This window comes from Protopterus annectens, chromosome 2.part0, assembly GCF_019279795.1.
Source record: "Protopterus annectens isolate FY-2018-M chromosome 2.part0, PAN1.0, whole genome shotgun sequence".
NCBI classification, from domain to species: Eukaryota; Metazoa; Chordata; order Ceratodontiformes; family Protopteridae; genus Protopterus; species Protopterus annectens.
Window position 1 is genome coordinate 229,624,594 of NC_056728.1, and position 26,432 is coordinate 229,651,025.

A 26,432-nucleotide genomic window follows, 5' to 3' on the forward strand; every position below is an offset into this window, starting at 1 on the left:
TAAATCGTCTGCCAGCGTGTTTTGTTTTCCTGGCAGCAACTGAGCTTGAAGATGTATTTGGTAGGCCAAAGCTGTGTCCCACAGTGCCATGGCTAATCTGCAAAGGGGGTATGAGTGTGTGCCCCCTTGCTTGTTTATATATCACGACTGTGGTGTTGTCGTCTTTATCAGTAGTTGTCCTGGATGAAGTAAGTCCTTGAAGGCTGGTAGGGCATTTTGAACAGCTAGCATCTCTTTCTGGTTGATATGTAGATGCATTTGTTTTGGTGTCCATAAGCCCTGAATGCATCTTCATGCCATGTAGGCCCCCAAGCATAATCTGATGCGTCTGTTGTTAAGGTTTGGCTGGCAGGGGGTAGAGTGAAGGGCAGTCCCATGTTTTGGTGACATGCCTTTGCCCACCATAGAAACTCCTGCTGCAGGCAGGGAATGAGAGGAATCATTGTTTTCAGACTGTGTGAATGTTGACTCCATAAGCTTTTTAGGTACCATTGAAGTTTACTCATATGCAGTCTTGCATATGGAATTAGTAGGATGCAGGATGTCATGAAGCCCAGTGCCTGCAGAATTTGCCTTGCAGAAGACTGGGTTTTTGTTGCCATCAGCTTGAAGTAAGCAGTCAGTTGCCTTTGCTTGTCTGGCGTGAGGTAAGCCATCTGGGCAGTTGTATCCAAGCTTGCACCCAGGAATGTTATCTTTTGAGAGGGTACCAGTTGTGATTTATTTTTGTTTATTGTGTACCAGAGGCATGTTAGAAGCCTTTTCACAAACGCCAGGTGTCGAAGAAGAGTGTCCTTGTTCTCTGCTTGAATGAGACAGTCGTCCAAGTAAGGATATATTTGTATACGTCTTTGTCTGCAAAATGCAATTACTGGTGCCTGACACTTTGTAAAGACCCTGGGCACAGTAGATAAGCCAAAGGGCAGTGCAGAGAATTGGTAATGCATTAAGCCAGCCTTGAATCCGAGGTATTTTCTGCACGATCGTCTTACTGGGACATGCAGGTATGCCTCTTTTAGTTCTAAAGTCACCAGCCAAGCATTCTTGCCCAGTATAGGCAGAAGCTGCTGCAAAGTCAGCATTTTGAATTTTGGAATGTCCAGGTATGTGTTCAAAATCGATAAATCCAGTATTGGCTGCCAGGCCTTGTCCTTTCTGGGCACCAAGAACAGTCTTGAGTAAAAACCTTGTCCTTTTTCCTGTTCTGGTACTGTCTGAATGGCCCCCATAACCATGAGGGACGTAACCTGATTCTGTGCCTCTGCCCACTGATTTTTTGGCAGATCTGGCCAACCATTTGCCACTGGCAGAGTGTGGAAATGGAATCTGTATCCCTGTGATACGTTTAGTACCCACTTGTCCTGGGTTATTAACTGCCAATTTTGAGCAAAAAGTGCTAATTTTCCCCCTATGGGTGCTGTCAAAAGATAAGTGCTTGGTGCAGGCAGAGGGAAGTCATTGGGATTGCTTTCTGTAGGTTTGCGCTTTATCTCCTCCAGATTTGGAGGTGGAAGCGCCCCATTGCTTTGACCTGTATGAATCTTGCGCCTTGTATCTGGAACCCTTAGGGCGTCTGGAGATTTGCCCCTTTGAGTTCTGTCTGACACAGGAAAGGACCAAATTTTGTAGGCCAGTGTCTACTGAATCTTGGTGGCTGCACTTGTAAGATGTCTTTAACAGTTTGCATAGACTTAGCTTTGTCTTCCATTTTCTTTAAAATTCTGCCTTAATACCAAACAGAGAGTCATGCTGTAAAGGTGCATCTAGCAATTTAGCTTTAACATGATCAGGCAAATTTTGTTCCTTTAACCAGGCATGCCTCTTAATCACAGATCCAGTAACTGCAGCCCTGCAGGAGGCCTCTAAGGAATCAACACCACATTGCAAAGTATGCTTTCCAACTTGTTCAGCTGCATGCAAGAATTCCTGCAATTCTTTATTTTCTGCACATTCTGAAATCATCATTTTCTGTTTCAGCAATCCCATAACATGTTGTTGGTACTTAAGCATATGAAATTGACAGTTTAAGGCCCTGATTGCAAAGGTTGCAGATGTATAAACCTTTCCCCCCCCCCCATCTGTCTAGTGCCCTTGAATCTCTGTCAGAGGGGGTAGGATTTTTTGCTGTTGAGGCCTTAACTCCCTTTGGACCCTGTGAAATAGTTTCAGGATCAGCAGCAAGGTTTCTAAATAAAAATTTATGGGAGTCATGGACCCTGTAATATCTGTCAGGCTTACTGGGAGCTGGAGGTAAGGAGTCAGGGGTCAAGCTTGACTCCGAAAAGACATCATCCACAATGTCTAAAACAGGGGGAATGGCTAAAGGCTTGTGCTGAGGGAGAAGAGGGAAATCTCTGAGCCTCTTTTTTGATTCTGAGAAGTCTCGACTCTCCCAGTGAAAATGCTCCCTCAAAGTATGCAAGGTTTCTCCAAATGAATAATCCTCAGGAGATGCAGATGGAATAGACTCCTCAGCATCAGAATCCTCATAGGGAGGTATAGATAATTCCTGATCAGAAGAGGAATCAGAAGAAATAGAAACCGGATCTGAAGATTCATAATCAGTGTCTTGCCTAGGCCTCTTATCTGGAGGGGGATGGGGTACCCCTGATCAAGGTAATAAGGTCTTCAGCCATTTTGATTATCTGTTTTTTAGGCATAGAGGCCTCTGCACATGGCTCATGCGTCGGTTTTTTAGTTTTAGAAGTTGCTTTTGTCTGATTTTGCAGCTGTCGTCGGTTTGATATATAAATGCTGAGGTCTGACTACACTCTCAGAAGCCAGTGCCTGCTCAGCGGCTCTGGACCCATCCGAGGGAGATACATCCGTTGGTCCAATACCTTGAGTGTCTTGTGGCATGCCGGACTCCACATGGGTGTCGGTAGAGGATTGCGACTCGAAGGTAGCGGGTATCAGGGGTTGCGAAAGCACCTCACTGAGTACTGGTGAACCAACAACTAGCTTAGGAGAAATTTCGTCGGTTTTGGATCTCAACTGCCTTTCTCTGTCCTTTTCTTTGCGTTTTTTATGTACTCCGGTAGTCGGATTGCTATCCGACAACATTTCTGGGTAGTTAAATCTGTTTCCAAAATACTTTGATGCAAAAATATATCAACACTTAATAGTGCATTGGTTAAATCTAGCACAAAACCGACAGCCAGGCACGTTGTGATCAGAGCCTAGGCAAGGAATACAGTATAAATTAGAAATCCTTATGAGGTACTTGCTTTCCACAAGTAATACAATTATTAACTTTTTCTGATATCGGTAAAGAGCAAGAAAAATGTTTCCCCAACGGGGTACTTAGCTTTAGTGAAGACTTCGGTTCTGAAACTTAAACTCGAATATTTCAGTAGTCGGCCGACCGGCACTTGCGAAATGCTTCTGCTTCAGGCACCGCGCGGCAAAAAAGACTAAAGAAAATGGTGTCGGCTGCATGTTTTATACCCTTGATGACCTGACGTCATGGAAGAGAAGACAGCTACTGACGCAGGACCCAAGACTTTGGAATTCAGGCCGACTGAGGGCAACCGGCCAGCAGATTACCCAAATGTAATGACTGCAACAGTAAAACACGAAGAACATCGGTCATGAACAGATGCATTTTTTTTTAAGTGAGGCAGTAGCAAGGGAAACCATAACCACACCTATGAAACACCAGATGGGGATTTGAGAATGAGCTTAGCACTTACGCTTCTTGGCTTATTGTATGAAACTCAAGAGAAAATGGTTAAAAAACAAAGGAGTCCAAGAAGGAAACTTTCAGACACTACATCTCCTCACACATGATTAGAGTAGAAGCTGCTGCAGTTGGCATTTATTAGTGAAGCTAAAGGAGTCATAGCAGGTCTGTACCAAAGGAAAAGCTTCTGCTCCAGTGAGTTTAAGGACCACTCAACAGGCATCAGCAGATGACGGCCAAATCTGACCACAAGTAACTGGCTTCTAAAAAGTGAGTGACACGACCCATTTGCAAATCCTCATAACTTCCTGACATATAGGAGGAACCTCATATCCACATTGTTAATGTGCCATACCCAGTGCCCACGTTGTCAAAATAGATTGTACTACACCTTGAAGTAGGGAGTCCTGAAATGGTTGAAAAAAATCACAAAAAGACTACCCTCATTTCCAATATGATGTACATATTTACAAATGTAGGGTCTAGGCGCCTGAGACTATTTGCCCCTCACAAGGCTATCCCCACTTTAGAGCAGAAGCATCTGTAATGACTGTAACCAAGGGAGTGAGAATCTGAAATGAGCTGCCCTCTTTCAGGTTCGGGTACTGCAGCCACCATTTGACATGATTCTTGCAAAGCTCTCAATCTTAAGTCAGCTAGTAATCAGCTAGTAAGCTGGGGAAAAGGATTAAGCAACTGAAATCAATGAAGTCCATGTCCAATGAAGTACTGTCATGCAGTACCTCGTAAATGGTACAGTAGGAATCACTGCTGCCACACCACCTAGAGTTTAGAGGCAAAAGGTGAGCAGATGTTGTCTGGGAGTGTTAGAGAGATGTGTCTGGAGAAAGACATGCTTTGTATCCCATTAGGACTCTGCCCAGTTTACTATTATTCCCAAATATTGAAACATACCACTCAGAAAGTCTTGAGTTGAGAACAAGTCTTGGAGAGAAACAGCAGCTAGAAGCCAGTTGTCCAGGAAAATAAAATTCTTGACTCCTCATAGCCTTAGACTGGCTGCTACTTTTCAAGTATGCAATCACAGAGCATATTGGGACTGAAGTTAGCCCAAAAAGAACACTCCCAAATTGGTATGGACAGGCTCCAACCCAAAAGTGGAGATTTCTTGTGTGATTCTGACATGAAAGCAGGCATCCTGAAGACTGATCAATCCCCTTCAGAGAAGCACAGAAGGAGAAAACAACTGATTATTCAAAAAGCTCTCCAGATAAACGTGATTAGGCCACTTAAATCTAAACACAGGCATGGGGTCTTCTTTTCTTTGGCAGTAAAAGAATGAGTAGTAGTATCATAACACTTTCTGGTCAGGTAGGATATCCTGTGATTTTTCTTTTTCTTTGTAAGAGACTTTTAACCTCTTTTTTTTACTAAGAGTGTTTACTCTGGTGTGGGATGTTGAGCAAAGGTAATAAATGGAGTGAAGGAGATGCTTATGCTACCTTCTAGATATCACTATCCATGAATTCACCTGTCCCTTGTGAACGTTATCTGGACAGAATGGTGGAAAGAGACAGATGAACCGCAAAGCTCTCCAGTGTAGAAGAGTCAGGCAAGACCTCAAGCATGTTACTGCCATCTCCTCTTAAATGGTCTGTTGCTGCTGAGAAACATTTCCCTCATTATGTGACTGCCCCAAAGCTTAAGATTCCTTGTGGACTGCAAATTCATTTGCTAATGCCTACATGTAGACCAAATAAGACCCAAGCTTTAATGCATCCTTGAAAGACATTACTGACAGAGCTGGAATGTGATGACAACAGCAGAGTTGTTCCCCCAACTCCTAAATGTACCTTTACATCAGGGCCAAAAATATAAGGAACCTGTGAAAGGAAACTCATAAGCTACATTGGTGATCTCTATGAAATCGATATGCCTGTGCCAGGCATTTTGGCACATTGTAATGGTGGCTCCAGGACTCTTACCAAACCTACTACCCCCCACTGTACACTATCCCTTCATCATGATGTCTGACAAAGAAAAACAATTTGCAAAAGTCAACAAGTTTTTCTGCGAGGTCCACCCAGCAAATGTGTCAGTGACTGCACAGTACATCCACAAAGTCTCAATGGAATTATGTCACGTTTATCACACTCAAAGCCCAGAGGTCCACTGCCTTGAAATCTTTATTGGGAAGCTATGCCACAGAACTTTAACGGGTGAGAATCTTATCGAGAGCAGCTGCTGCAATGAGCATTCAGTCTGACAATCTCCAACCAAAAGCTCTGATCTTTGGGTGGCTGGAGTATCCTAAATGGGTTTCCTAGGCATTAGACCTACTGTATCAAGATTCTCCCAAACGGCACTAAAATGTACCTTCAACGTGTCTTCCAAAAAAGACTGCTGGGTGGATCAAAAGCCCTTCTACAGCATTCTCTACAAGGAGGACATCTGTGTCTGCAGGTCATCCTCCTTTTGTCTAATCATCTGTAACACTTCTCTGAATTTGGAGCCTTCAGAAGATGTTGCTAAGGAATATCCATCTTCCTAGTCACTCACTCACATCTGGTGTTTATGACTCCATAAGGGAAAATCACACCTTCTCTTACAAATCATCCTTTTGGAGATCCTTGAGGTAGGAGAAAATACAACTACAGCTGCTTTTAGAGAAAGACACTACAGAAAAACTTAAGTTACTCTGTCCTGCTGCACAAAATAAAGAATAGCTGAGGTTTTAGGAAAATATTGCTCTGTTGCCTGTTTAGTTGGTGGTATGAGGTCAGGAATGGTTCAGCCAGTGATGCCAATGCAAGAAATCATAAAAGCTCAACATAATGGTGGATACCGCTAGTGGGTCAGGCATGGTTTAAAATGTCAGAGTATGCTGGCTTTACAGGGATACAATATTGTACTTGCCTAGTACTTAACAATGAACTTATTATACATTTTTAGACAAGCCACTGCACAGGAAGGAAAAAGTGGAGGTCTCTCCATTTTCATTCAGAAGATCTCGCATCAAAGCTGGTTAAGTATGTCCAAATCACCATCAGAAAGGCCCCTTACCACATGCTGGCTAGCTACAGAACTCTATGACCCAAAAAAACACACTGCTCATCTATAAGAATTAGAGTCACTGGGCAACTAACTCTGCCTTTTGGCGATGGGTGATCTAAACTATCTAATTATAGAGTAGGAAACCTATACCACGTATGCACAAGCACAGAGGTTCCTGTACTTTGACTAGTTGTCCCATGTGGTTTGTATTGACAGAGCTCTAGCTGCAGGGAACATAATCTTAGACCTTGTCTTTTCTAATATGTTGGCATACTGCACCATCTCTTGCTTAACTGTCTACATTTATTAGACCTGAACATGGAGTCATCTCCTTTGAAACAAAAAATGAATGCAGAGACCACTTCTCCCTGGTATCTTTAAAAGATTCTCCAAGACAAACTATCTACTCTTTAGTGATACAGTGGCAAACTTTAAAACACCAACAAACCCAGTTAAACTCCTTTTTTTTGTTAAACAAAAGTCAACTATGTGGAAACATACACCACTAAACCAGCATGTAAACCACTGCACAAATGTGGCTGTACTCAGCTGAAACAAGAGAAGGGCATACCACAAAAACAAATCCTCCCTTGCGTAACTTTAATATCAATAAGCTTTACAATAAAATGAAGTGATTACTGCCTTAAAGTAGTAAGAGCAATACAAAGAATGTCAGTGGCCTCGTCATTAAACAAGCAAGTGAGGTGGTTAATTCTAACAAAGCCAAGCTTGAGGTGAAAATCATCACCCAAGCAAAGGATATGACATAATGGTTAAGGTTTTTTACCTTACAGACATATGGTACACGGTTTGATTCTCATCTCTGATCACTGTGTAGTTACTGTCAAGGCTTGTAATAGTATGCAGACTGATTACCTAGTATTTATCTATGAGCTACATAGAGGACAGAGTTGGCTTAATGGTCAAGGTCTTTACCTCACAGATACAAAGTACAGGATTTGATTCTAATCTCTGGTTATTACCTAAGCTTGTACAGATGGACTGGATAGTATTTACCTATAAACAAGACCTTTATAATTATGTTCATAATCTCATGTTCACAACACAACAATGCAATGAGCTGATTGCAAATGATGTTACCTACACAAAAACGGATGATATTGCTAACCTAGTAGCCAATAAATTCAGCTCAAACTTCACCACCCCCCAAATTATCCCACATGATATATCTGAAACCAACTCACCATCAGCAATCACACAAGACAAAAATGCTGAAATCACAAGCAAAAGTGGAAAGTATTGTGTCAGTGGGTCCTGATAACATCCCAGGATGCATACTGAATAGCTTGAAGCACAATTTAGCCACATCCCTAACACTGTTCAACCTTAGCTTCCATCAGGGTTTATACACAGTGTATGGAGAACAGCAAAAGTTATTCCACTGCATAAAGGAGAACCTTCCAAAGACTCAGGCAATTACAGGACAGCCTTATCTGCAAAGCCAAAGAAAAAATAAGCATGTAATTCAAGAACGTAGGGAACTTTAAACACTAGACCCATCTCAGTTTAGATTCAAAGACATGTCATGCTTTTTCACCAAAGCAATGGATGAAGGTAAAAAACAGTACACACTGTTTACCTTGACCTGGTCAAGGCTTCCGACACAGTCACCCACTCATGCTTAGTAGAAAAGCTTAATAAGTCAGGAATAAACCTCTTCCATCACCATCTGAACTGCCAGCTAGCTCACAGACAGGGAAAGCTACCTCCTTGAAAATCCTAGTCGCTAGTGAAGTCTCCCAGTATTTCGTACTGGGACCTCTTCTGTTCAACATCTACTTTTCAGAAGTAAAAGACAATTCCAAAGGGCTCTGACTAATTAAGTTTGCAGATGAATATAAATTAAAAGCAATGACAAAATCCAAAAAAGATGCGGCCATCGTAGAGGAAAGCTAGTCCCAAACAAATAACTGGTGTCAGGCTCATGCACTAAATCTAAATGCCAAAAAATGCATCATCTCCTTTGGGAAGGAGACTCCCCAAATATCTACCACTCTGACAGCACACTCTTAAGAATTGACCCAGTAGCTAAGAATATGGAAACAGTAGTTCAGGATATGGAAACTTATCAGGATAGGGGCTCAGCTTTGATCATCATGTGTCCACTGTGGTTAAAAGTCCTTCTATAATCTACAGTTCATAAACAAGGGATTTGCTTCTAGACCCAGGATGCCATTGTCTCCATTTACTCATCCTTCATTACACCAATCATTTCAATAGAATGTCCTTTTTTGTCATGTATCCGTCTAGGCACATCCAACAACTGGAGCACCTTACCTTACAAAAAGCACAGAAAGCCTAAACAATACATTCAAATCATGACTGTGCTTGTCTTAGAATGGGATCTTGCTCCCACGACTGCATTTTTTAAGTTACAGCCTAAGAATATACCCCAGTACAAAAAACACTACAATAACAAACTGAGAAACAAGTATGTATATACATACATACATAAACACAGACACAAAGCACATCTGGCAGAAGGACAAAGAAAAAAAGGCTCAAAGGGGCCACAGAGAAAGTGGAAAACTACCAATAAAAGAAAGAGAAATGGTTACAATAATTGACAAAGGCAATGATACAGTAAACAGTTAAAAGACTGTTACAGTTTTTGAAATTTCTACCACAACCCAGTGTGTGTGTGGGCTCATTTATATGCAAGGCACTGAGTACAGCAACAACTTTGAGACAGGAATGGAAGGGAACTATGGTGCATTCTTGACAGGGGAGTGACCCAGGGTACCCGGGAAAGTTTTATGTACCAAACTATCCTGATTCCTGCTCTCTTTAGTCTAGTTGTTACCAAGGATGTACCTGATACCAAACCCAGTGGCATCAACTCCTTTACCTTTTACCCCTGCCTTCTTGCTGACTTTGCCCTGTAACAGCAGACTTTTTTTCTCCTTCTCCCTGCTTCATTCATTCCAGCTGAAGTGCCTACCTTCCATCTCCAGGTTTTCCTACTCCACCTTCCTCCCACAGACTTCTCCAAGTGAGATGGGGCTGTCATGGTTCTTAAGGCTATTGGGGGGGAGCAGTGCCAGCAATGGCTTCTGCTGCTGAGGGAGTGTCGTCATGGCCAACTTTTATTTCCCTTGCTTCCAACCCTGTGTTCATCAGCATCCAAAGGCTACTCCTCTCTGTGAACCATGCCTCCCCTCAGAGACAGTCACTGACAAACATCCTCCCCCCTGGATGGACACACCCATCCATCCCTGCCAACTCCTCAGACTCCCAAGCCACTAACTGAATCACTGTCATTTGGGCCATAGTTAGGGCTTTATCCTACACCATGGCCCCAATAGCAGACTTACTATTCCTAACTATGTGCAATACCATTCTTACAGCAAACGTACAGTCTGGAGCAACTGCAGAACAATATACTTTCAAATCTGAACTGAAACATTACATAGCAAAAAAAAAAAAAAAAAAAAAAAACAGTCCGGGCTTCAGCAAACACTAATGATCAAAATCAAGCATGATGAATATCATCCAAGTATATTTTAGTTATCAGCTTAAAACTAGCTTAAAAACATATGAACACATGCCTTATTCTTCAGTTTCTCCATTTCTTCATTGGAGGTGCAGTTCGACATAGCCTCTGCCCTTTCTAGCCTCTCTTGTGAAGTTCGCTCTACTAAACTATCAAAAGTCTCAAAATAAAGCCAGGCCAGATCCTCTGCCAACTGGAGCTTCCCACAAGCAATGTGCCTCCACAAGGGCCAGAAGAGTTTCGGATAACAGCCATCATCTGCTCTGGTACGTACATAGGTTGCCATCTTCCGTAAATAGTACATACTAAACTTGGAAGGTGGTGGAATCGGCAAAGCACCCACAATAAATGGCTCGGACTTCACCCACAGGTTGACATTATACGGCTCCATTTCTAACAAAACAAAATGGAAATCTGCATTAGTTTTATCAAGCTCAGAAAATACACTCAATGTAAAGAAAAAAAAAAGCCTAATTTTTTACAACAGGGACCAACACACATGAAGTCAATTGCTAGATGATGAACTGTTATAACAGTTATTCCTCGGTCACGGAGCTAGAAAGCTGCAAGAAAGTAGAGTTGTGTAAAATCTTACCATAATGGTAGATGTCCTTTTCTTCACTGTTGCAGTATTCATAACAGAGATCCTCTACCAAGGATGGCCCGATATCCAGACAGTATACCAAAACCTTAGGTTTCTTTAAGATATACTGCAGGTCACACGTATGCTCCTCGCGTAGCACAGGGCATAAAGATGATGTCCAGAAGTACCATCCTCAGAACAGACGACCCTAATAGAAACACCAATCCAAGGAGAGAAAAAAAAAAAAAAAAAAAAAAAGAGGAAACCAGTACATCCAAAAGACAAATGGATCAGGAGGAGGAGGGAGAGAGTGAAAACTGCAACAGTGAAGAGCAGGACATCTACTGTTATGGTAAGATTTTACACAACTGTACTATGTCCTTCCATTTTACTGTTGCAGCATTCATAAAATTAGGGAGAGTGCCAAAGCTCAGGAAGAAACTTGGGAGAAGGAAGGACCAGCAGAGCCCTCTAGAAAGTCATGAAGGATGGCCCTAGCAAAACCAGCTCTAGCTCTGTAGATTCCATCCAACTTTTAGTGGTTTGTAAATGTATGGACAGAAGTCCAGGAAGCTGCCTTAAGAAGGAGTTAGTATCCAAACCCTTGAAAAAGTACCATAAGAAACGAAAGCTCTAGTAGAATGAGTCTCAACAAAACAAGGATGGCTCTTACCATGAAAGGAATAACAAAAGGAAATAGCTTTAGAGATCCAAGAAGAGACAGTTTGCTTGGAAACGCCTAATCCAAAGGACATAGGATGAAAAGAAAAGAGTTGGGCAGTCACAGAAACCTGGTTCTAGGCCTCATTGAGTACCCCAGCCTTACAAGGCTATAATGCCTTCCACACCTTCAGACCATAAAATAAACGTGTGAGAATCAAAGGAGGTGGCGTTTCTATCTATATTAGACATAAATTCACCTCCCGACTAGTTAGACTGGGCAATTCAGGAGTTACTCCAAGTTCAGATTACTGTGGGCAATACCCCTTCAAGTTATAAATAATTATAGATCCCCCTCCATGGCCCATAATGCGCACGAGGCCCACTTGACCATACCAGAGTCAATCCAAATATTGCCAAACACTCTGGTCATGGGGGACATCAATTATCCCACCATCACTGGAAAACCTACTCTAACCCTAACTCACTAGCACAAAAGTTCCTTGACTTTGTTAAGTCAAATGCCCTGGAACAAACTGGTTTAAACTAAAACAGGAACATACTAGATCTGGTCCTCACTAATATGACAAACAGATGCACCCCTGCAACGTTTGGACCCTCATTAGTTAAATCTGACTACAAATCAGTCGGCTTTGAACTGGCACTTACATCAGAACTCACAGAGGGAAGTCAGACTAAAAAACTTCACCAAAGCAAACTGTAACCTCCTAGACGATGGTATAAATGCATTCCAAGCACCACCCCCAGCTGGAAGTGGTAACTACACCAAAGCCCCATACAATCACTTTATACAAGTATATAGATGTGTCTGTTCTAGACAGAATCAAAGCCAGAGCCCCATGTAAAAAAAAAAAAAAAAAAAAAAAAATTATCACCCTGGTGGACAGCCAGCATTAACAAACTTTACAACAAACGCAAAAAGTTGCTGTCTAAGAAAAATAAGGCGAGCCTCAACAATGTAAAAGCACCCCCCTCAGTCTCAACAGGTAAATAAGACAAAATCATAACCTCTCAGGGTAATTGAGAAAAACTTAGTAATCACAGCCATGGATAATCATAAGGCCTTTTACAGCTATGTACATAGCCTAAAAAGTAGGAACCAAGCATGGGCCAAACTAGAGACTAACGGTATCAAACACACAGATCCCGCAAAGATAGAAAACCTGCTAATAGACAGATTTGGCAAATATTTTACTCCCTTATCCCCTCTAAACTTATCACAAACCTTGCCCACAACTCCCCCACCCCCACCCTACATATCCGAAGAGCAGGTCATTAAAGCATTGTCTAAGGCAAAAAACACAGCCTTTGTGGGACCAGACAGCATCCCAGGCTGTCTTCTAAACAAAACTAAAACATGAACTAGCATCACCATTAAGCACCCTATTCAATTCCAGCCTAATCATTGGCTTTGTCCCTGTGGAATGGAGAACAGCAATGGTTATCTCCCCCCACAAAGGTGGCTTAGCAACAGATCCAGGGAATAATAGACCCATAAGCCTGACCAGCATCATCTGTAAAGCCATGGAACTTTTCATCATAGACCTCATCAATAAAGACATAGGCGACCTCTAAACCATGGTTCTGACACAATTCGGCTTCAAGGGCAGATCCTGCCCATTAAACCTGGCAGATTGCTTTGAAAATGTAACCAGGGCATTGATGAGGGCAAACATGTGCACACAGCATACCTCAACTTGATGAAGGCCTCTGACACAATACCACACTCAAGCATTACCAATATTTTTTTTATTTTATTTTACATTTGTTTACCGAGAAAGTCTGATTGGAACAAGGTCCATTTACAGCAAAGGCCCGGGGAGAAAAGCTCCATAACATAACACTGCAAATACGACAAATGACAAAAACATTTCTGTACAGAGGCATATATACAATCAGAGCTCCAGGTCTTTACATGACAACACATAATCCACGAATGACAGAAAATTTCTATACAGTGGCATATATACAACCAAGGAGATTTTTCATATCTTATTTTGATTTGAACAATGTTGGTATATAGATAGCGAAACTTTGAATTCTGTATTGGTAGTACAAAGCATAAAAATGAAGGAATGGAATCTGGAAAATAATGCTATTCGGGAGATATGTCATAGCATGAGAAATAGTTGGTAGGATAGTAGTTTCTGATAGGGAGTATTTGAGTAGTACAGAATAGCTGAAGTAAGCAGTGAGGAGATGAGGAATGGCAAGTTAGGAGGAGAGCAGAAAAGATTTTATGTGATACAGGGACAGAGCCATGATTGCAAGAGGTGTGACTTTAGTGATGTCTTGAAAAGTGAGATGCATGGTGCAGAGTAGATACTTTGGGGGAGGTTATTCGATTCTCTAGCAATGGTGTGGGAGAACAGACTTTTCCCTGCAGTGTTACTGGCTTTGGTTATGCAGAGCAGGGTTTTGTTGGATGAGCGTAGAGGGCGATTTGCAGAATATTGGTTGAGAAGTTGCAACTTAGCAAACTGAATGTAAACACCTTTGTTGCAAGACGAGTTGCCAAATGGCTCAAACACTGGTCACACACTATCAAAATGGGTGACTTCACATCAGCCAGGAGACCTGTCACCAGTGGGGTGCCACAAGGGTCAGTGCTGGGCACCCTACTGTTTGGTATATACTTCTCAGAAGTTTAGGCCAAAAGTAAGGGGCTGTGACTAACCAAGTTTGCAGACAACTGCAAACTGGGTGCAATTATTGAATCCCCAAATGATGTCAGTATACTTCAGGAGGGTCTTAGGCAGCTCATTGACTGGTGTCTTAGTAATGGTCTCAAACTGAATGCAAAGAAATGCATCAACGTTCCCTTCAGTAAAAACAATATTCCTTCGCACTATCAAGTTAACAATACCCTGTGTATCTACGAAGTGATAACAGATCTTGGAATCACAAGTAGACTGTGACCTTAACTTTGACCACCATGTGTCTACTGTATTAAGGAAGGCTTTCTACATAACCACACTTGATTACTAAAGACATCGCCTCTAGACCAAAGGAGGTTATAATTCCTCTATACTTGTCACTAATCAAGCCCATAATGGAGTATAACACCCCTTTCGACATGAACCGTACAAAGCACCTGCAGCAAGTGTAGAGACCTCAGAGGTTTCATCACGGGACTCTAGCACATGCCTTACACAGACTAAAGTCCCAGTCACTATACACAGTTTTGTATAGACTTCTTAGGGGACACGACAATTGTACCTGCTTACAGAGCAATCTCCAACCCAAACCTAATGAATATGCTGCACATCCGTAAGTCAAATGAGAATAGAGCTACCTGCTCCAGGGATGTAAATATGGCCTGAGACTTGAATAGGCTGTGCAGGAGGGACAGACTGGTCTCCCAGCAACTGTTGTGCCTTTGGAATAGGCTGCCAATTCATGTGAAGCAGAGCACCTCTAGGACACTGTTCAAAAGGAACCTGGATGAGTGCATGAGTGGATGAGGCACAGTAAATTCTTAGCAAGATAGCACTCACAACCCTCCCGGACATGGGCAGTCATTACTAAATACAATTTTGGGTATTGACTAGCATTATCTATGGTATTACATTGGGATGAAATGGGCTAGACTTGAAATTACTTCTGGGTCGAAAGCCTAGTAATCTCCTATGATCCTATGAGAAGCTACACAAATCACCTTGGGGTCAGTAGGACATCTGTACAAAATATACAGTCCTCAGGTACCCTATAGAATCTATCAGGCGTCTTGGGAGCATGAGGCTGAGAGTCTGGAGCCTTAGAAGAATTAGGAAATGCATCTAGTAAGGCAGCCAGAACAGGAGGAACAGCAAAAAGCCTACGAGAGCCCATCTGCAGTAACTCGTAGAACCTTTTTTGTACTCAGAAACTTGAGTATAATCCCATTTTAAGAACTCCATCATTCTTGGGATTGTGTCCACAAAAGAAATTTCTTCAAAGGGAGAATCAGGACTAGTAAACTCCTCTTCCTCTGAGCCATAATCCAAAGGAGAGGGGATCTGAAAAAAGTAAGTAAGGGATTCCTCATCTGAATCTGGCTCTTCCTTAGTAAAATCCTGTTCCCTGGGTCTTTTAAGAGGGGTAGAGGACCAAGGGAAAGCTGAAACAGAAACTCCCAGAGGAGATTTCAATGCCATCAAAGCACCAAACAAATCCAGAGTAAAAGTACTGCCACTCACTTTGAGGATCCTTTGGAAGAGAAGTAATGTGCTTAGTTTTTTGCTTCCTCAATGGGAGCAGCTGTACATTAAGGGCTACACTACAGGTGAGCCTGGGTTCTAATACAGCAAAGTCTAAAGTTTTGTCAGGCCCCAGTGGCCTAATGGCTAAGGCACTGGCCTCCTAAGCCATGGACTATGGGTTCGAGTCCCATCTGGAGGTGACAATCTTGATACAAATACAGCTATTGCTGGGAAGCTGGTGTAATGATTAAAGTATTTACCTTACAAACACAAGGTGCTGGGTTTGAGTCTCACATGTGGTAACTGGCTAGGATTCAAATGGCCCACAAGGGCAGTTAGCCTACTACTAATCTATGAACTTATAGGACGTCAGCCTTATAACATCTGGTAGGCTCTGACCCAGAACAGCATTCTATGATGTTAGCAGGGATGACTTCTCTGAATATCTAAGGAACATCTCTAGGCCCCTCACAGATAATCAGCCATGGTTCTCCTGGAGCATCTGAAACAGACTTCTGCAATGCCTCCTCAGACATGCTTAAAGATGGGTCCTGCCAGCCTCCAACCCAGTCGCAGCAGAGAAATCCAAAGATAAAGCCAGACAAACCTCCAGGTATTCACTCACCACCAGAGAGACAACCAGCAGTGGCTGAACAGCAGAAGACAGCCTGGGCTTCTTGGCCTTCTTCACTGACAGTTGTCCCTCACAACAGGAAGTTTCCTCGTATCTTTCGCAAGAAGCTTAAGAAGCTGATTTTCAAAATATATCACCAAAGAAGAGAGTCTGCTATGCAGGGTGTTTGGTACAAAAGCCTGACCGATGGAACAGGACATATGGTCGTGTGCGGCACCAAGGCAAACCAGACACTGGTGGTGGTCTTTATGGGGAATCTGTCTCTCACACTGCTATTTACCCTTCCTGGAAATAAGCAACAAAAAGAAAAAGATAAGTTAAAAGGAGCCAGCAACAGAATGCTAGCGTTCAGACCAATGATCAAGAGATGGCATTCGGACTGCCAGCAAAGAATTTCTGAGGATGGTACATCTGGATGTCACCTTTATGCCCTACACTGCACAAGCAGCATGTGTGCGACATATGTCATACCTTAAAGCAACAAAAGGCTTTGGTATACTGACCAGACTTTGGGCTGCCCTTGGCAGGGAATCTCTAATGTTATGAATACTGCAACAGTGAAGTAGAAGGACATCATCAGTTGTTTCAGCCAGAGACCAAAGAACACAGCAATATAGAGGAAAAAAAAAAAAAAAAAAAAGAGTAAAACACTGAATAATTTTATAAAGCTAAACTTCTGTACTGGGAACTTAAAACAACAGCTGCCACTTACTACCGGACTGTTTCTGATAGTCTTGTGACTTCAGGTTAGAAATTATTTCTAGGGCCTTCCCATCATCCCACCTACCTTGCTACTTCACAAAACCTCATTTAAATGAATGACCGTTCCATCTAGAAACCCTTAAATATCAGGGGCATTTTTTTTTTTTTGGAACTTTGTTTTTCAATAAAAGTGTCTGCATGCATAAAGATGCAAAAGAAAGCTCTTCATTTAACTTAATTTACAAAATATTCCACTAAATGCTAAAGTCTGGTTAACATAGCCCCTCCCATCCACCTTTTTGTCAAATTGTTAATGTAACAGATTGGCAATTACCCAATAAATTTACAATTAACACCAATTAGCAGCTACTACAGTAGCTCAGTTATGCAACTGCATGCTGCCTGCATGTCTAATTAATGCAAGACAATGGAAGGTCTAATTCCATTTTAGGGGCAAGTTTTTACTGTTTCTTTAACAGAAGCACAGTGTATGGATACATAAAGAAGCAGCAAACAAAACCAAAGGCAGAACTCGTACAGAAGGTAAGAGGTAATTGGGCATGTATGTTCTGAGCATGCAAGGAGTTGGCAGACTTAAAAAAATTTTAATGAAATAGTCACTATAAAAACTTGATAAAATCAATGAAGCAGAATTGTTAAAACATCAGTTCACCAGTTAAGCAATTTCATCCCGAGAATTTATGGGACTTCATTAGAACTGAAACTGCAATAAAATAAACACTATTTATAGCAACTTTACATCTTACTTTCTTAATACTTAATTAACAAATAAATTACAAGTATCCACTGGGGCTGAAACAATTAACCCTCATAGTGCCTTAACTTTAAGACACAGTTCATGTTTAAATTCTCATTGGGCCCAGGGTATACAAAAGCATTCAAGTGAAGTTGCCATTTTAATTCACAGACATCTAACTGCACTAGGCACACATTCCCATGCAAATCATTCACTATTTGCTGCACCACAGCAAAATTAAATTCATGTTCTTTAAATTCACTTATATGTTTACTTGAGGCATTAGTTAATTTTCCTTTCTTTATATCCAAAAGATGCACGTAAATTCTCTCACGAAACCGTCTTGCAGTTTTGCCTATATAAAATACAAGACAATGTAGGCACTTAGCAATATAAACTACATTTTTATTTTGACAGTTATAATGACCCCCAATATATATCTTAGTTTGCCCTATTTGGCAATCCTCTTTGGTAACCAAAATGTGCGAACATTGTTTGCGCATACCGCATTTAGAGTTACCGAGGGGTTTATTACTCAATTGCTTAGGACAATTACTATCCAATAAGTTTTTAATAGAAAGATCCCTTTTGAAAACAATATTTGGGGTGTCACCCAATAAATCTCCAATGCTCTTATCAAGGGAAAATACATTCCAGTTTTTCTTAATAACCTTAACTATACTTTTACTATGTAAATTAAAAGTAGTAATGCATGAAAAATTGCCTTTATACTCAGAGTTACCACTTGGGGTGTTGTTACTAGGAACGTTAACACTAACCATATCTGTAGAGAGCACATGGCAGTCCAGGATAAGTTTATAAAAACTTGTTCTCTTATGCACAACTTCATAGCATACTTTATATAACAAATCCTCAGGATAACCCCTTCTTCTAAACATATTAAGCATAAATTCAACTTCAGCAATGAAGTCGGATTCAAAAGTAGTCATTCTTGCAGCCCTGACTAACTGCCCTTTAACCACTGATCTTTTTTGGTGGAAAGGGCGACAGCTCAAAAATTCAGATAAGAATTTGTTTTCAAAAGAGGTCTGTCTATTAAAAACTAATTGGATCCACATGTACAATCCAAGAACTGTAATGCCCCAGAAGGAACACCAGACCCAAGGAGCAATAAAATGGCACCCAAAGAAACGAGCAAGATGTAGAGGAGAAGGAGGCTGAGACAGAATACTGCAATATAGAAGAGAAGGACATCTATGGTTATGGTAAGATTTTACACAACTATTTTGTGTCCTTCGGTTCAATGTTGCAGTATTCTTTATATGTAGGAGAATGCCAAAACTTAGTAGAAACCCTGGGAAGAGGAAGGAGCAGAGGAGCTTTGAACAGAAAAGCTTTCAACAAAGCCATGGAGAACAGTTTTAGCAAACCCTGCTACAGATCTAGAAATGGTGTCCAACTTGTAATGTAAGAAGAGGGACCACAAACTCCAAAGGGTGAACATGCTGTGTCCAAAATTACTTTAGGTACCACTGAAATTTCCTCATGTGGAGTTTTGCAACAGGCAGCATAGGAATTGTGGATGCCATGAAACCTACAGGTCTCAAACTACCTGGCTGTAATGGAGAAAAGAGGCAGAAAGTATTATAAGGAGGAAGTGAGGGACTGAATTTTTTTCTGTTGGAAGAAAAGCCATCATAAGGTCTGTCCTACACCTGCACCCGAGACAGGGATGATTTCTTGAAATTTATAGTGAACCTAGACTTTGTACGAAAAGAATGGCAAACTGCAGATTCTGATACTGCTGCTCTGACAGAGGAGCCAAAAAGAAGATAGTCTAGGTATGGCTATACCCAAATTCCCTTGACCCTTTGGAAAGCAATCTCAGAGACCAAGCACTTTATGAATACTCTTGGGGCAGTTGAAAGTCTAAAAAGACAATGCAGAGAACTGAAAGTTCAAAGACTCCACAGAGAAATGTAGAAATTTCCTGTAAAGAGGATGGATGGGGATGTGAAGATAAGTATCTCTGATGTCTAGACAGGCCATGTAAGACTAAGTGGGAATCAGGGGAAGTCTATAAAGACAACATGAGGAAAGATAGCACTTTTAGGAAAGTGCTTAAGTGGGAAAAATCCAGACTTGGTCTCCAGGGACCCTTTCTGGGGACAAGAAACATTCTTGAGTAAAACCATCTGCTTCTCTGATCCATTGGCACCTGTTGAATTGTGCCTTGAGAAAGTAACTCTTTTTGAACCTCTGGAAACACATTCAATTGGTTTGTGGGGGGATGTGGAACTCCCATGAAAGCAGTGAGATTTTTTCCAAGAAATGTAATAACCCTGTTGGATGACTGAAAGAACTCAAGAATCATGAGTGATCCTTGCCCAAATTGGAAAAGAGAGAGACTGACTAACAGATAGAGGGATAAGACTTGGAAGAGGCTGGCAGTTACAGAGAACTTGGCCTGGCTGGAAAGGACTGCTGGGAGGAAGGTGCAGAAGTAGTAGTCTTAGAATGGGGAGGTCTCCTAGCAGTCTTTTTAGGTCAGGAAGAAGACCGGAGTGCTGGTCTTCTAACAAAGGATGTATTTGTAGAAAAATTCCTGTAGAACTTTGGAACAGGAGAAAGAAAAAGGCGCTTCAAATCTTGAATTTCCTTTCCCTTCTCTTGCAAGGTCTTAAACTAGTCTGCAGCTGCAGAACCAAATAAAGCAGATTTATCCAGAGGTGCATCTTAACAGTTTTGCTTTAATGTCATCTGACAATGGTTGAAGCCCCAAACAACAGTGCCTAAGTACAGAACCAGATGCAGTTGCTCTGGAGAATGCCTCAACCACATCATAACTGCACTTAACTGAATATCTAGCTACTTGTGAAGAAGTTGCTAAGAGAGACATAACTTGACTTTTAATGTGAGAAACCTGGAGTTGAGCAAGAGCTTGACAGGCCTGAGAAAGTAGGACCAAAGAATACCTAGACATATGGGTTTGGTAATTCATAGCTCTAACAGCTAAAGTGGAAGAAGTATAACATTTCTAACCAAGCCTTTCCAGAACTTTACTTTCCTCATCGGAGAGAAGTAGTTTAGAGGAAGGAGACAACCAGGAAAACATTTCTGAAGCAATGGAGGCAACTGCTGGATCAACCAAAGGACACTTGTACAAGAACTTACAGTCATCAGGCACCTTGTAGAACCTGTCTGGCCTCTTTGGAGCAGGAGCCTGAGAATCAGGGGCCTTAGGAGAAGTAGTGAAAGCGTCCAAGAAAGCTGGCAAAACTGCTGGCACACCCAAAGGAGAAGGAACTTCCATTTGTAGAAGGTCATAATACCTTTTTTGCTCTTCAGAAATCTGTGAGCAGTCCCATTTAAAAAAATTCCCTCATTTTGTTAGTCGTCTCCCCAAAATAAATCTCTTCTACCAGGGAATTCCCCCCACTGGACAACTCCTCTGGAGAGGCATATTCTAAAGGAGAAGTAATTTGTGTAGAATATGTTAAAGATTCATCATCAGACGAAGAGTTATCATCATCATCAGAAAGTGCCTGTTCTCCAAGTATTTGAAAAGGAGAATATGTAAAAGAAGGATCAGAAAAGTACAGTTGTGTACACTTACCATAAATGTAGATGTTCAAGTATATTCACTGTTGCATTCATCATATCTGGGTTATCTGCCTGCAGGTAGCCCTCAGCCGGCCTGAATACCAGAGTCTTCAGATTTCAGCAACGGATGGTTTCGCTTCTTCCATGATGCCAGGTTATCAGGGGTATAAAACATGCAGTCGATATCATTACATCAGTTTTTCTTGCCCCAGATGTCAGGTGCCCCCACAATAGGAAGCAATTATATGGTATGGAACACCCCCAGCAAAGAGCAAGTATACATGATATAATATATGCCAAACAAGAAGGAAAGGTAAAAGTCAAGAGAAGTCAGGGGGCTGGAGGGAGGGTAACCGGGACTGCAACAGTGAATACACTTGAACATCTACATTTATGGTAAATGTACACAACTGTACTATGTTCTTCGTGTTTCACTATTGCAGTCATCACATTTGGGTTGGTTCCCAAAGCTAAGGAAGGGTGGAGGTAGTTAAAGAGCATTAGGGCTAGTAATCAGGACCTGTAAGACTGCTGTGACAAATCCAACTCTGGATTTAGAAAAGATAGGCAGGTGGTAATGCTTGGTGAATGCATGTACAGAACTCCAGGAGCAGCTTCCAAGATGTAGGGAATCCTCTGAGAAATGCCGTAGAGGTAGATGCAGCCCTGGTGGAATGCGATCTTATCCCCTGTGGGGTAGGTTTTCCATGGTGCTTGTAGCAGAAATGGATGCAATTTACTTTATTTATTTTACATTTGTTAACCGGGTTAGTCTGGCTGAGCTTTTGGCTCATTTTCAGCAGAGACCCGGGGAGAAAAGCTCCTCAGTACTAGAAAACAACTTATTAAATTTTAGTAAGACAGTAGTAACAATCAGCTACAGGATCTTCCAAGCAGAGACCTGGAGAGAAAAAAGCTCCTCAGGCAATTCAATTATACAGAGTATTAACAACTGGCAGACAAGTATGTGAGTTGTTACAAACAAGGTTTTAAACAATTAGAAATAAAATGTGACTAGTTACAATATTATTTAAGCTGCTTAAAGCAAAATGAGTTAATAGTTAAGCAGATGCTTATTTAAAGTGGGTAGGATCTAGTTGTATAGGAGTTTGGAAACAAGAAAGGAAAGTAAGAATGGCTAGTAGAAGATGTAGGGGAGGTTGAGTATAGGACACAGACTAGACAGGTAGGTGGTTTTGAGACTGTAAGAATTATGAGTGGTTGGATATAGAGGAAGGGAAGAGGTAGAAGAGGCAGGGGAATAATGTTAGAGATACATTAAGAGTGAGGTGGTGAAATAGGTGAAAGGATGGTGGTTTCAGGGTGGTTGGCTACAGTGGTAAGACCACTTTGTTTTTAGGTATTTCCTTGTGGCTAATTTGAAACTTTTGCTATGCTGGAGGGATTTTATTTCCAAGGGGAGTTGATTCCAGGATGTAGCTGGGTTATAGTTATAGAGAAGGCAGCCTATTTTGGTTTTGGGTTTGTAGATGTCTAATAATTCTTGATTTGAGCTGCGTAGCACCCTAGCAGGGGAATATTTGGATATGATAGTGGAGAGGCTGGGGCAGAAGGAGGGTAGATAAGAGGATAGAGTTGATGATTTGTAGTTGGTATAGTTGGAGCAGCTGAGGGAATTCTAGCCAGTCTAGTTGCTGTAGTGCTAAGCAGTGGTGTGACTTGTAGGTTTGGTTAGCTGCAAATCTGGCAATCTTATTATAGGTAGTTTCAAGCTTGGAAATAAGTGTAGAATTTAGGTTTGTGAATACGTGGCAGCTGTACAGGAGTGTTGGGAGTAATAAAGCCTGGGAGAGAGTTATTCAGGCAGTGTTAGTTAAGTATTTCTTGCTACGGAAAAGTGTCCAAGTTTCTGATGAGTTCTTTTTACTGAGTTAGTAATATGGAGATCAAACTTAAGCTGATCATCTATTGTAACACCTAGCAATTTAGTACTAGATTCAGCTGAGATATTGTTGTTGCAGGATAAGATGGTAAATGTACTTTTGAGTGTGGTGATGTTTTTAGGGAGGAAGAACAGGAGCTTAGTTTTTTTTGGATTAAGTATTAGTTTATTAACACTAAGCCAAGTCTCAATGGTGTGGAAGGATGCCTGGGTAGTTGAGTGGAGGTCAGTTGGGTTGTCAGCAATGGTTATAATAGTTGAGTCATCAGCATATTGCACAAGAGATAACTGGGGACAAGAGGAGGAGAGCAAGTTGGTGAAAATATTAAACAGTAGTGGTCCAAGTATGGACCCTTGGGGGACTCCCATTTGTACAGTGAGAGGAGAGGATAGTGCAGAGAGTCATTTAACTGACTGCTGGCAGGTAGAGAGATAGCTGGAGAACCAGGAGACAGTAGGCGGAGAAAAATGTAAGTTAGTGAGTTCATCTAGAAGGAGTGGGTGAGAGACAGTGTCAAAGGCTTTAGAAAGGTCAAGGAATAGACATGAGACAGGTTTATTATTAGCACGAGCTAGGGAGACTGTGTTGATGAATGATACCAGTGCAGTAGTTGTACTATGCTTGGGACGGAAACCATGCTGTGTGGGTGTGAGAAGGTTTTCCTGGTGAAGGTAATGCATTACCTGCTTGTGAATGCATTTCTCTAGGATTTTTGAGAGTGGAGAGAGTATGGCAATTGGTCTGAAGTTGGATATGTCTCAGGAGTTGCCCCCTTTGTGAACGGGTAGAGTAAAGAAATTCTTCCATACAGTGGGGACATAGGATTCAGAAATGGATCGGTTGATTAAGATGGATACAGGATAGGCAAGAGGTTCAGAGGCAATCTGCAGGAAGTAAGAGGGTAGCTTGTCAACAGATGGGGATCAAGGTTTAAGTTTAGAGACTAATGACTTTACATAGTTGATACTGCTTTTAGAGAGAAGGGGTTAGAAGGGTTTGGAAGAGGTATAGAGTTTGTGGGGGTGCTAGTGTTGTTTCGGGGGGGGAAGAGTTTATTATGGAGGTTATTGAGTTTAGAAAATGATTGTTAAATTTTATGGCTATGCCTTCAGGTGTTGCATTGGGACATGGGTTAGGAGTGGAAGGGTTTCCTGGATGAAGAGTCTGTGTAACAGAGCTCCAGAATTTCTTTGGGTCTGATTTAAGAGTAGTGGGAGGACTGGCATAGAAGTTTATTTTGTCATAATGGATGATTTTTTTTAATTTAAATATAACTATTGCTATCCTCGGCCTCCATGGTCAATAAGAAAAGCATGCCACTGGACTAATGGAAGTATGTATATACTATGTCTACAAGCAATTTGTATTGTAATCACAATTTAGTGGATTGTCTGTTTTGTCATATCTACGTACTATGTACTATGTCTACAATCTTCTTCTATGTAACCTCTATTGTGGAACATTTACTTGTAATGTCTATTTCTTATCCTAATCTGTATCTTTGGAGCTTTTCTCCCCGGGACTCCGCTGAAAATGGACATGTATCCAGCCGGACCATCCCGGTTAACAAATGTAAAATAAATAAATAAATAAATAAATTTTATTTCTGAGTTCTTTACATTTCTAAAGAAGAGAAGGGGTCCTAATTTTAGTCCACATTTTCCAAATCCTATCCCGGTCTTTCATGAGGGTGCTGGTAGATTTAGTGAGCCAGAGAGCAGTATCAGATTTGATTCTAATCATGCGAAGAAGAGCAAGGGAGTTAAGAATATTTAGGAATGTAGTGTTGAAGGAGTGGACAGCTTCATCTAAAGGAAGAGTGGTGAAGTAAGACCAGTTAATTTTGGAGAGTTGGTGAATAAAGGAGTTATGACAGAAATGAGAAAGTGAGTGGGTGGTAATAAATTGTTTGGTAAGGTGGGGAGTATGTCTGGTAACTAGGGCAGTGGTCGCGGAGGGCATTTGGAAGGGTTTCAGAGTTATGATAGTTTTGAGGGTGCGAGACCAATATCCAGTCTTGAAGAGAGCTAGGTAGGTGAGATTTACTAATGTAGGTTGGGGTTGTGATTGGCTGCTCAAAGCCATGTAGGTTTATACAGGAAGTAGTGTTGGGAGCTTGTATTGTAACCCAATCAATATTTACATCTCCACAAGAGGGGAAAACATATTGGATCTGGTCATCACCAACATGGGGTCTCTATGTTCCACACCAGAGGTATACCCTCATTGGTAAGATCAGGCCATAAACAAATCTCACTGGACATCCATATGCTGTCCCCACCTCTAGCCAAGGAAACCACGGTGAATAACTTCTCAAAAGCAAACTTCACACTTCTCAAAATTGAGGTGGAATCCTTCAAAGCCCCTGGGCCAGTGGAAAATACTGCCCAAAATGCAGAATCCTTTACAAAAGCATTCTATGGACACCTACAGGAATGCATGGAGCATGCTATCCCAAATAAAACCAAGACTCACTCCCTCCAAAGGCAGGAGACCTGTCTGGTGGACCCCGGCCATAAATAAGCTATACAACAGAAGGAGAAAGCTACTACATGACAGAGCAAAATCCCAAAAAGGGAAGGTGTCACTGATCGGTACTAGCAAGAAACTATGATCACTCCTAAAATCATCTAAGGCCAGCTTCGAAAGAAAAATTGCACAAAACACTAAAGATAATCACAAGGCCTTCTTTAGTTATGTCAGAAACCTGGGAGGCAACTCCCAGATATGCTCTGAGTTAGTGCAAAATGACAAAAAAATACATGAACCCACAGACATTGCCAACATCCTGGCAGAAAGGTACAGTGCAAACTTCTCTCCCTCTTCCCCCCCAAGAGCATATGTCTATCCCAACAGAGTGTAGCCTTCCTGAGATCACAGATGCACAGGTGAGAGCTGCCCTCTCCAAAGCAAAAAACACAGCATCAGTGGGACCAGACGGTGTCCCGGGCTGCGTCTTACATGAGCTCCAAGAAGAACTAAACCCTCATATAAAGTCACTGTTCAATCTCAGCCTTACTACAGGATATGTACCCAAGGAATGGCATACAGCAACAGTGGTCCCACTCCACAAAGGTGGTGCCACAACAGACCCCTGAAACTATCACCCTATAAGCCTGACTAGCCTGGTCTGCAAAGCTATGGAGAGTATCATCATGGAAATCATAAACAAAGACATTGGGAACCTCCAGACACTGGATCCTACCCAATTCAGC

The 26,432-nt window shown here is 41.6% G+C and overlaps 1 protein-coding gene across 1 annotated transcript in view; it reads right to left on the reverse strand.

The window, feature by feature from the left end:
• The window catches only part of TBCCD1 (TBCC domain containing 1), a 768,212-nt gene that overhangs the window by 593,949 nt on the left and 147,831 nt on the right, over nt 1-26,432 (reverse strand). The window contains exon 2 of the mRNA XM_044060684.1: nt 10,267-10,604. Coding sequence (XP_043916619.1) covers nt 10,267-10,602 — 336 coding nt within the window. The 5' untranslated portion in view covers nt 10,603-10,604. The remainder of the gene's footprint in view (nt 1-10,266; nt 10,605-26,432) is intronic.